Source organism: Ictidomys tridecemlineatus, chromosome 5 (genome assembly GCF_052094955.1).
Source record: "Ictidomys tridecemlineatus isolate mIctTri1 chromosome 5, mIctTri1.hap1, whole genome shotgun sequence".
In the NCBI taxonomy this organism is placed as follows: Eukaryota; Metazoa; Chordata; class Mammalia; order Rodentia; family Sciuridae; genus Ictidomys; species Ictidomys tridecemlineatus.
The window spans coordinates 24,443,466-24,454,118 of NC_135481.1; the positions used below are offsets into that span (position 1 = coordinate 24,443,466).

General features: G+C 38.2%; 1 protein-coding gene across 1 annotated transcript; it reads right to left on the minus strand.

The window, feature by feature from the left end:
• Positions 1-1,357: 1,357 nt before the first annotated feature.
• Polr2m (RNA polymerase II subunit M) lies at positions 1,358-9,903 on the minus strand. Its single transcript, XM_078049559.1, has 4 exons — positions 9,634-9,903; positions 6,967-7,614; positions 4,445-4,649; positions 1,358-2,563 (listed from the first exon to the last, which is right to left on the minus strand). The coding sequence occupies exons 1-4, from the start codon at positions 9,744-9,746 to the stop codon at positions 2,417-2,419; spliced, it is 1,113 nt and encodes a 370-aa protein (XP_077905685.1). The 5' UTR covers positions 9,747-9,903; the 3' UTR covers positions 1,358-2,416.
• Between the last annotated feature and the right edge of the window lie 750 nt (positions 9,904-10,653).

The window sequence follows — 10,653 nt, forward strand, 5'->3', positions numbered from 1 at the left end:
AAATGGTGGCTGATGATACTGAACCAATCTGTCCAATCAGTAAACTCTTCACAAGAATTAACAATGGAATCTCTTTCTCATACAGATCCCTAAATAAACTTGAGATAGATTAAAAATTTCCTTTTCACCCCAAAGTTATGCAGAAAATGAGTTCAGGTTATATAAACAAGATAAAATTCTTTTTAAGCTAAAAAATAACTATAAAAATTCCAAAATACTGAGAAAATAGGGGTTAATATACATGGGTTAAGAAAAGTATATTCAAGCACACATGCAAAGATAAACTCCTAAAGAAAACAAGTAACACATTAGTTGTATTAAAGGGCAAATAGCACACTAAGAATAATTATATGACAAAGGATGGACATCCTTAATTCATCCAAAAAAGGGCCAGTTCTCCCAGAGAATAACAATATAAATAAGCAAGTTTCAAAAGAATAAATAGAAATGGCCAATAAACATGAAAAAATAACGTTTTCTATGTAATTAAAGAAATACACATTTAAAATGTAGCCTTTTTCTGTACTTGTTCAATTTGCAACAATTTTAAGTAGCCAATTTTAATTCTGGGTGTTTGATATATTGCTGGTGGGAACATAAATGGACAAAATCTGTATGTAGTAAGTGATGAATTATCAAGATTCTCAAAAATTTATATCCCCTTGCAGCTAGCAATTTCATGTCTACAAAAATATCTTCTGGAAATGTCATTGTGTATAGATGTGACTAACTTTTAAGATATTAATCATTTCACTGTTTACAGACTACATTATAATTAACAATCAAATTTTTCAACTAGGAAATTGTTTTAAAAGTTATGGTAATTACTCACGAAAAATATTCTGTAGCTGTCTTAAATGTAAAATACTTAATGTGGGAAAATGTTTATACTACATAGGCTATTAAACAATGTATAGCATTATTACATTTTTAAAAATATAAATGTATTGCTTATATAAAAAAATAAGTACAAGTACAAACACTCAAATGTTAGTGGAGATTGTCTCTGGCTGGTAGGCTTGAAAGGGACTCATGCATACTACATGTACATGAGCCTTCTGCACCACCAGCTTTCCAGAAATAAAATGTCATTTCATTCTACAGAAAAAGAACATTAAATAATTTTGTGTTCTGAAGTAATTTACTATTAGTTTTAAAAACTAATGAAACTGCTAATTCAGAATACTTTTTACATTTGCTTTTTGTCAGGGAGAGGGAAAATGGATAGCACATGACATAGATCTAAGCCCTTCCTATCACACATGCATATGACCTAAATGTGTTTTGTCAAAACTTTTGGATAGTCTCTCAAAGAAGTTAAATTTAACTAAATACCAGTAAAATAACACCATTAGTATTTGGAGTTGTTCTAATTAATATTTTATTTTTCCTTTGAATACTTTTAAAGGCTCCACATTAAACAAAGAATTTTTTTAATAACATAATTTCTCTGGAGACAACCATATAATCATTTAAAATGACAGGAACATGTATATATAGGAGATTGAGGTTTCTGCAGCCTATATATGCCTCTTGGCGGTGGGGAGGGGTATGGGGAGGAGGAAGCAAAGTACTGACAACTGACAATTCAGTTATAACTTTGAAAAAATAACCAGTTCTCATACCAAAACATGAATGTGCTACACATGAACCTCAACTGTGAGAGCAAAGAACTCCAGTCAAGTAAAGCATGAGAACAACTACTCCTTTCACTTAGCTCTCAGCTGCATTTCCTATACCACAACTTACTCCAGGCAAATCTGGTCATCTAGAAAAACCCTCTGCCCCTCTAGCATCTCCTCAAAATATTCCTTATTCCTAATCAGAAGTAAGAACAATCTTCCTAGGGGAAGACAAGAGAATAAAACAAACACTTGTGAAGCATTTTTCTATGAGTGTCTTTCAAGGTAATTCACATCCCAGATCTCAATTACTCCAAGTAAGCATACACACAATGCTTTGGACTGTACTCCCTTCACTGCTCAAAAAAAGAGGGAACTAAGTCTTACTAATTTATTTTAGGTACCTGGGACAACTAAGTGTTTCACTGAAAGACATAATAAATGCTATTTTATAGAGGTAAGGATAAGAAAAAAGTGAAGCTATCTACTTCCATTTGAAAGGAAAAAAACATATTCCACTATATACTAAAATATCAGACCAATGCACAACATACCGCAAAATTTTAATACAATATGGTTAAACACAATATTGAAATATTAAACTTTTCAATCACATGAAGATCATCTTCTGAAAGACAAACTGAGCTTTTTTTTGTAGCAACGTTTTTGTAACTTTATAAAGTTTTCTCCCTCAACAGTGTCTGACACCAATCTTGATACTTGTTACAAAGTCTGATGGAAGATAATGACTTCTCAAGAGTAGAAGATTTAGGAGATAATTCCAATGCCCATCTTCATAATTCATCATCAGAGGACTGATCATCATCTTCATCTCTTACTTCTCGGTACTTCCCTGAAGACTCCCCTTCTGGATTATAACTCTGCATTTTAATATTCAGTCTTTCAGCTAATTTTTGTGCTGCGAGCTTAGCTTGCATCTCCTTTAAAACAAAAGAGCAAAGCAAAAAGTCACACATTCATGTTCTTTTCCTTACAATTTTTCAATAGGAAGTTATAACAGTCACTTAGTACACTCTCTAAACACAAGGAACCTAACTCTGTGTGTCCTATTACAGATACAAAAGGACAATGCATGCAAAAGCTACCGGCCTGCTATAGTTGTAGTTATCAACTTCCATTAATAAACAACACTGGATTGAAGCTGGGCCTGGTGGTACATGCCTTTAATCCCAGTGACTTGGGAGGCTAAAGCAGAAGGATTGCAATTTCAAGACCAGCCTCAGCAACTTAGTGAGATCAAGTCTCAGAAAAATAAAAAGGGCTGGGGATATAGCTCAGTTGTAAAGCACCTCCACCCCAATCCCATGGTTAATCTCAAACACACACAAAAAAATTAAAAATAAATAAATAAATAAACATTGCATCGAAATGCCTACCTCTATAAGAACTGAGTAATCACTTCAGCACCCAACAATTATAAATACAGACACATTAAGTATGTGATTACACACACTGATACAGAAACAATTAGACCTATCAAATGTTACAAATTACTAATACTGTGTTGATTTCTCTGACAGAAACTTCTTCCCCAGACAGAGGCCCAAGAGTTACAGTTCAATGGCATAGGCAAAACCAAGATATTAATATTAAAAAGCTTATTACCTCTTTCTAAATAAAGTCCTACAGAAATTAGTACCTAACCAAAAGTCCAAGCAAGTTTCAGTCTGGTAATGTTTACACACCAAAGGACTTCACTACCAACTGATAAAGGGAACAATGCTCATTCCTCATTTGGCTCTTCCTTTTCTCTGAGATCCCTTAAATGTCTTTATGTCCTTCCCCTCGGGCCATGAATATTATGAATAGGTTTCTGCCAAAGAAACCAATTTCAAGCTGAAGGGTTTAATTCAACATAAAAATGTCTTAGGACAGGCATTCAAGATCCCAGAGACAATTTATACAACAATTCTTCAATGCTATAGCTATAACTAGCAATCATTTTCATACTCTGAGAGGAAGAGTAAAAAGGAATGCCTTAAAAATGCTAATCCAAACCAAGTGAGTTACGAAAAGCCAAAACAGATTAATAAGCTAGTTAGATATTAATTGGTGCATGGTACTTAACTGAAATCTAGATAAGTAGTTATCTAGGAAGTAGGAAAGGATGCTGTCTTCCTGGAGGCTCAAATTATTATCTAAGAATGTCAAATCCTTTCTATAACCCCATGATCCTCATACTATTTGCCCCCGTTCTATTAACTCCCATTCACAAACTCTCAAGGTACATGCTTAAATTTCATGCAAAACACACAGATCTTTGGAGAAAGTGCTATATAAAATTGATTTTAGATGCCCAAAGTAGGAAATTCTTTTCTCAGATTATGGCTCATTGCCCTACTATTGGCAATATAACACTATCCTCCCACCCACTCTGTGCTGCCTCTGTATTGATGGAGATGGAAGTCTGGGAGCTATATTTCCCTGGATTAAATTCCACCACTGAGAAGCTATCACATGGATTTTATAAGGCAGAAGAGCGAGTTGATAGTACTGCTATCCTAATCGGAACAGGCAGAAGCATGGGCTGGATGTAAAATTTTGCAGTAGTCTCTCCATAATTCCTGTTAAATCATCACTTTGAGGTTACAGGTAGTTATGATCATCTCCAGCTGTTTCCTGCAGTTTTATTAAGTTTGTAACTAAAAACTAATGGCACATGTATAAGAACTAATGGTCTCCTCAGCTGACCATTTCTTTAGCACCTAATCCCTTCTATTAAATTATTTCCTCCTTGAACTACCTAGGGTAAATCCTAACATATGTAAGCAGGGGGGAAAAAATCCTAATGCCCTAAATACCTCATAATTCTGTTTCTGCTGTTTCTGAAGTGCCAAAGAGTCTTCTATGGAAAGCAGCTGTGCAGGCAGATGGTGAAGTGGCAGGAGCCGCGCTGCTGTGATGTCATCAAGATGCTGCTTGTCCCTGCGCCGCCGCTCTGCCAAGGAAACAGGAGACTCTCCCCTCTGAGAATGACTAGGTGAGTCATTATGATGTGATGGCAAACTAAAGAAAGAATTTATGTTATATGATCAGACTATTTCCTTTTTGTGAACACAATCAAACACACACACACACACACAAAATGGTCTTTAACCCTAATAATCAATTCTTGAACAAAGGTAACAGTAAGACATTTACCCATATTCGTTGCTCCAGTGAGGGTATGTGTATACACACAGATCTAGGCAGGCTCTTTGCCTTTTCCTTCCCCTGTTCACATTTCATGATTGAACTGAAGCTATTTTTTCATTTATTCCCTACAAGAACGTTTGCAAAGGGGCTTACTATCCAGTAGGGAGGAATAAGCATACAAATAGTTTTAGTGAAATATAGTACTACAGGTACAGTAAGACACAACCAGTTCCAGGAGGAGAAAGAGAAGTTGTCAGGAAAGCTTCAAGGTGAAATCTGAAGTCTTGGAATAAGTGCTTATTACTATGTTAAGAAGGGGAGAAGGACATCCCAGGACAGTGAATGAGGGGCAACAGAGGTGCACCATCCAGGAAACACAGAAAACAGACCATCCAGGAAACACAGAAAACAGACATTTCAGAAAGGGTAGCAGAGATAGATGGGAAGAAAGCTGAGTCCAGACTAAACAAAGTTCCAGTCTATTTAACAGGTTCTGATTTGTATTTTTACAAATTTCACTCTGGCAGCAGTGGAAAGGAAGGGCTGGTCAATAAGACTAGGGGGAGGAACAGTCCACATTTACAGCCCAAGAGAGAGATGAGAACCTTCACTTTGATGGAAGATATGATGAAGTAAGAATAATCAGAGATGAAGAACAAGGAAATACATCTCTTAGGTCTTCAAGATTAGCAGACAGTGGTGATGTGGGAAAAGATGCCTTGGGAAGAAAAGATGGCGGTGGCATTATTAACATGAGAGATATGAGAGTAAGTAAATTTGGGAAGAGAGACAAGCTCCACTTTGTACATGAACTTGAAGTGCCATGAAACACCCAAGTAGTCATGTTTTATAGCTAACTGGCCATGCAAATCTGAAGTAAGGGTAGAGATAGATGTGGCAGCCTCCAGTATCCAGGCAATACGCAAATCCAGAACATAAAGAAATCAAAAGAGCAGAAAAGCCAAGGAATATGATCTCATCTTACTGTCTACCCTCTAAGCCTCTGCTCACAGGGAAGCCTGATGCCCACCTGTCTAGAGCTTAACAACCCCTCCATGTCAGTCCTTCTAATTGCAGAGAAAGCTCCTTCTCTCTTAATCCTGGGCAGCCCTCACTGCTATTCCCTTACCTCCCTCTTGTTCTCAAATGACAATACAGAACTAAGGCCCACTTACTCCTTTTTATTGTTGACTAATTATGCTTTTAGTTTTCCCAAACATCCTCCTAAAAGTGAAGAAAGATACCTCACTGCATACAAGGTAAGTATGAATTAATGCAGTATGATTGTGGTTTTCTACACAACAGAAAAAAAAAACTGTTTTGAGGTTAAATTAAAAAGAATTACATGGTAGGATTAAACCTTAAAGTCTCTTTTTAACAATCACCAAAATGTTTTAGGTATTTTCAACTAGGTGTTTTCAGTTTTTCAATGAAAGGTAGCAAACAGTAGCTTGACTTTGCATCTGAAATTATATCCTCATAAATTTAGGTTGGTATCAATTACTACTGAGATTTAAGTATTATATTTGCTTTAAGAACAATTCTTTTCTCTTCAAAGAGCTTTTATTTTCCTGCAGCTCTCAGAAACAAAACTACAACAAAGAACTCAGAAGCAGAGTTTGTAACCCTCCTCCCCAACTTTTTAAAGTATTTTTAATTTTTAACTCCTCTTGCCTCCCTTTCCCTAGAAACTGTGTTATAATTTAATTTTCTTTACAAGTGTATAAACCTAAGGTCCTCATCTAGAACCTAAATGCTCTGAGGAGCATAGTGAGCACACAAATAAATAACTGAAAAAGTCGATCAATCCTACAACTATTTTTCTCTTGGATTATAGACCAATTGAAGGGGAAGCTGTACACTAAAAAATGGTACCGAAAATAAAAGCCATACTAAATCCTCTCTTCAATTCTGTTTTATTATGAAATATTGGCTAAGAATTCTGAAACATAATAGTCTCCATCTGCTACTTAAAACCCTTTCAATTATTTGGCTTCAAAACTAAAGTATGGTTCAACAGGAATCCTCCACTCCAGCCAGGCTGGTCTCACTGTTTCCACAAATATACTCATTCCTACCTAAAAGGAGCACTCACATAAAGCCCACTGAACTTAAAAGCATTCTTCCAACTTTTTGAATTTCACACATATTACATTCCCATGATATGCCTATTTCCAATGATACTTACACATTAGTTTTAAATTTATGTGGTGGGGGCACTGGATTTTTGGCTCGCATTTCTAACACTTCCATGTAATGGGGCTTCTTAGGAGTCCTATCACGAAGGCCCATCAAGTTTTCAGCACTTGTGTTTTCTTCCGAGTGATGTATACCTTGGTCTGCAACTGTGATCCTTTGGAACTTATCAATAAACTGGTTGTCAAAACTGCTGGAAGTATCTTCTGCTTGACTTGAAACACAATGCTGAGGGAGATGCTCTCTCGCTTCAAGTGAGGAAGATCCCCTGAATCTATTGTGGGAAGCTGGGCACTTGTTCACTGTGTACTCAGCCTCTGGAATCTCTTCATCACCTTTTTGAGTAGGATGTACAAGTCCCTGTTTTTCTGAGGTTGTGTTAGATGATTTGATGTTATCTACAAAGGAACAGGCATGAACTGGTGATGAAGTATCAAGTATTCGGTCAGAACTCTGGGCCTTTTCTCTATCCACATCAACTCCTGCAATTACTTTTTGCCTTAGCTTACAGTCTAAACTAGCAGAATGAAACAGTTCACGTTTTCCTCTAACCTCTTCACGCTCTGCAATGGCAGCTTTCAGTTTGGCAACAGTGTCTAAGATCTTTTTACCTTTGTCGGGCAATCTGCAAATGAATTTTCTGTCAAATACAAAAAAAAAGTATACGTTAGAGTATTGTTTTTAAACTTGTGATTTTTCATTTAAAAGGCAAAACATTAACCTCGAAGGGAAAAAAACTAACTTTTAAGTAAAAAATCTGATTTCTAACTGGCCCCAAATGGGAATTAAACAAAGAAGACAATTAACCCCAAAAAAAGGAAATGCAGCCAGAATATGACTCATTTGTCTCATCTCATTAGAATTTCAACAAAAGCATTTTAAGAATATACATTACTCATTCCTATCCTGAAAATCCAAAATGCTCCAAAATCTGAAACTGTCTGAGCACTGATAACATGATGCCACCAGTAGAAAATTCCAAAACCTGATCACATGTGATGGGTTATGATGGGTTTTCATGCACATGTGAAAACACAGGTGCATAAAAAATATTATATAAAATTACCTTCAGGTTATTTGTACAAACCATGTATGAAACATGGATTTCATGCTCAGACTTGGTCCCATTCCAAAGATATCTCATTATTTATATATAAAATATTCCAAAACCTAAAAAAATCTGAAATTCAAAACACTTCTGATCCCACCCATTTAGGATAATGGATCCGATCGATACCTGTGCAAAAATCATTTAAGACATTCCAAAAATCAGCGGTTCTTAAAGTGTGATTTCCAAAACAAAGGGCAGGGGAACTGCTCTGGAAGGTCAAAACTATTTTCATAATACTTTCTCTAACTTTCTCACACAAGTACAGTGCAGTTTTCCAGAGGGTATATGGTGTGAATTGAACTTGTTTTTATGTATACGTATCATAAGGAGCTCCCCATTATTTCTGAAAAATCAGTAAGTATCAGTAGATATAATACACATACACAAGAGCTCTTTAGGATGCCCAATAACTTTTTCAAGAGTTCAAAAGGGATCAAAAAGCTAATTCACTGCTATACATTAAAAACTCCTTCTCAAAAAGGCAAAATATCTGTCTCTACTGGTAAGCCCTCAACCCAAATGATTATTTGTCCTTTTTGCTGAATTCCTCTTCTGACTCTGTCTTTAGTCATGTGGTCAGAATGTTATATCTTTAACACTCTCGCTGCTCCTTCTCTGATATGACATTCCCACAATTTCAACTGTATAAATTAACACCTTTGTGCAACTGAGAGTCCTGCTTTCCCAACCTTCTCCTAAGTGTTATAACCACTTCTCCACCTTTTAATTAATCAAATGTCTGTTATGCTCTCTCCTCAACTCAGCACACCCTGAGTAAAATGAACCTTGCTTGAATCCATTCCTTTCCCTCAATTTTCATGTTTTTGTTAGTGGCTCCCTATACAGAACAGAAACTTCATTTATCTCTATCAATTACATATTTAAATTATTCCACACTTGAAGTTTTCCCAATCCTGCTTAACTATCTTCCTCATACACTTTCTTACAACCCCCTTGTTGAAAACCTCTTTCTGAAAAGACTCTCCTGATGTCCCCTGCCTCTTAATCCTTCAAACCATCATGCACCAAGCTACTAAAAAAAGCTTCCTGTAAAAAGTCACCCCATCACATAGCTCCCCTGCTAAAATGCGCCGTCTGCCAGCTGAATGAGTACAACTTTCGCGGCCCTAATAAACCACTTTTAACCTTCTCTTCCCATCCTGCAAGAGTAAGATCTAAAGATGAAACTGATAACACGTCTGGGTCACGGTGTGGGGAGGAGGGCAAAGGGATTTGTGATACAGACACTCCTTTCATGGAGCCAAAACAGTAGCTGGGCACATTAAACCAAGGCACAGCTGCTGGCTGGCTGAAACGCCAAGCAGCCGTTCAGTACACGGGCCATCCTCGCAGGCGGTACGTGCTTGGCCAGGAGGAGTCATGGCGTGGCCTTGCGGCCGCAGGCTACCCACTCGTCCTTGGAACTGAAATGGATCTAACTGAGACAAGGTCACCTTTGCCCTAAGAGAACGCGGGAAGATAATGGGGGCATCCTAAAGAGCCCGAGCCCTAGGAGCACGGCGCTGCCGCCGCGAGACCCCAGCTTACTCGTTGCGCAAAAGTCTCTCCTGGCGCTTCAACATCTCCCCCAGCTCCGCCGAACTCCGCTGCCCCAAGTCCTCTGGAGCTTGGGGCTCGAAGCCGCGGGGCAACGAGAACATTCTGCGGGGGCTGAGGCTGGCGCGGCGCGGGGCAGTCGGCTTCCTCAGCGGGCCCCTCAGCTGGCGCTGGATCCGCGGACGGCGGCGACTCCGGGGCACGAGCGGGAGTCGCCATTTTCCCGGAAGAACGGGTCTTCTTCGAGCCGAATCGAGCTTTATTGAAACGCCGGAAACAAACATAGACCGGGAAAAGGGGGCGTCCGGAGGAGCGCGAAGGGGCGGAAGTTACGTAAGACGACTCAGGCACCTAGGTTGGCGGTATTCAGTGTGTCTTCTTCTGCTCATCATCTATACATTTGTTTATTCAAAAAGTACTGAGCACCTTTGTGACCTTACCAAGCAGTATATGGAAGTGAACAAAAGAGCCACGGCCCCCGTTGTTATGAAATTTAGAGTGGTAGAGAGAGAACAACATAAAGTAAAGTTGAAATAGGCGTTTGTTAAGATATCTATGAGCGGGGCTGGGATTGTGGCTGTGTGGTAGAGCCCTGCCCTAGCATGTGTGAGTCACTGGTTCGATTCTCAGCACCACATATTAAAAAAACAAATAAATAAAAGGTCCATAATAACTAATAAACATATTTTTTAAAAAGATATCTATGAGAAATGAGATTAGAGAAACCCCAATGATGAGCTAGCCATTAGTGAGATAGGGGAGAGAACAGGATTTGGGAGACCACAGCCTATGATGTGGTGCCTCCTAGCCTAGTTTAGTGAAGCCCTGAAATGTTAGAGTTGGAAGATTTCTTAGAGATCATCCGCATACCTTAATGGGGCTCATTGGTCGTTGGAACAGGACTTGACTTTGCAGCACTGCCTGGGGCATGGCAAGACTTTCAGTATCTCTGGTTTCTGCCCACCAGTTGCTATGACAATCCCAAATCATTTTAAAAATCCAAAACACTCC

Excerpts from the sequence above, each read along its gene's own strand:
- Polr2m (XM_078049559.1), bottom strand. The coding sequence starts at position 9,746 with ATGTTCTCGTTGCCCCGCGGCTTCGAGCCCCAAGCTCCAGAGGACTTG. Across the intron at positions 7,615-9,633 it reads GAGAGACTTTTGCGCAACGA|AAAATTCATTTGCAGATTGC; the intron begins GTAAGCTGGGGT and ends TGTATTTGACAG. Across the intron at positions 4,650-6,966 it reads CATAAATTTAAAACTAATGT|TTTGCCATCACATCATAATG; the intron begins GTAAGTATCATT and ends TTCTTTCTTTAG.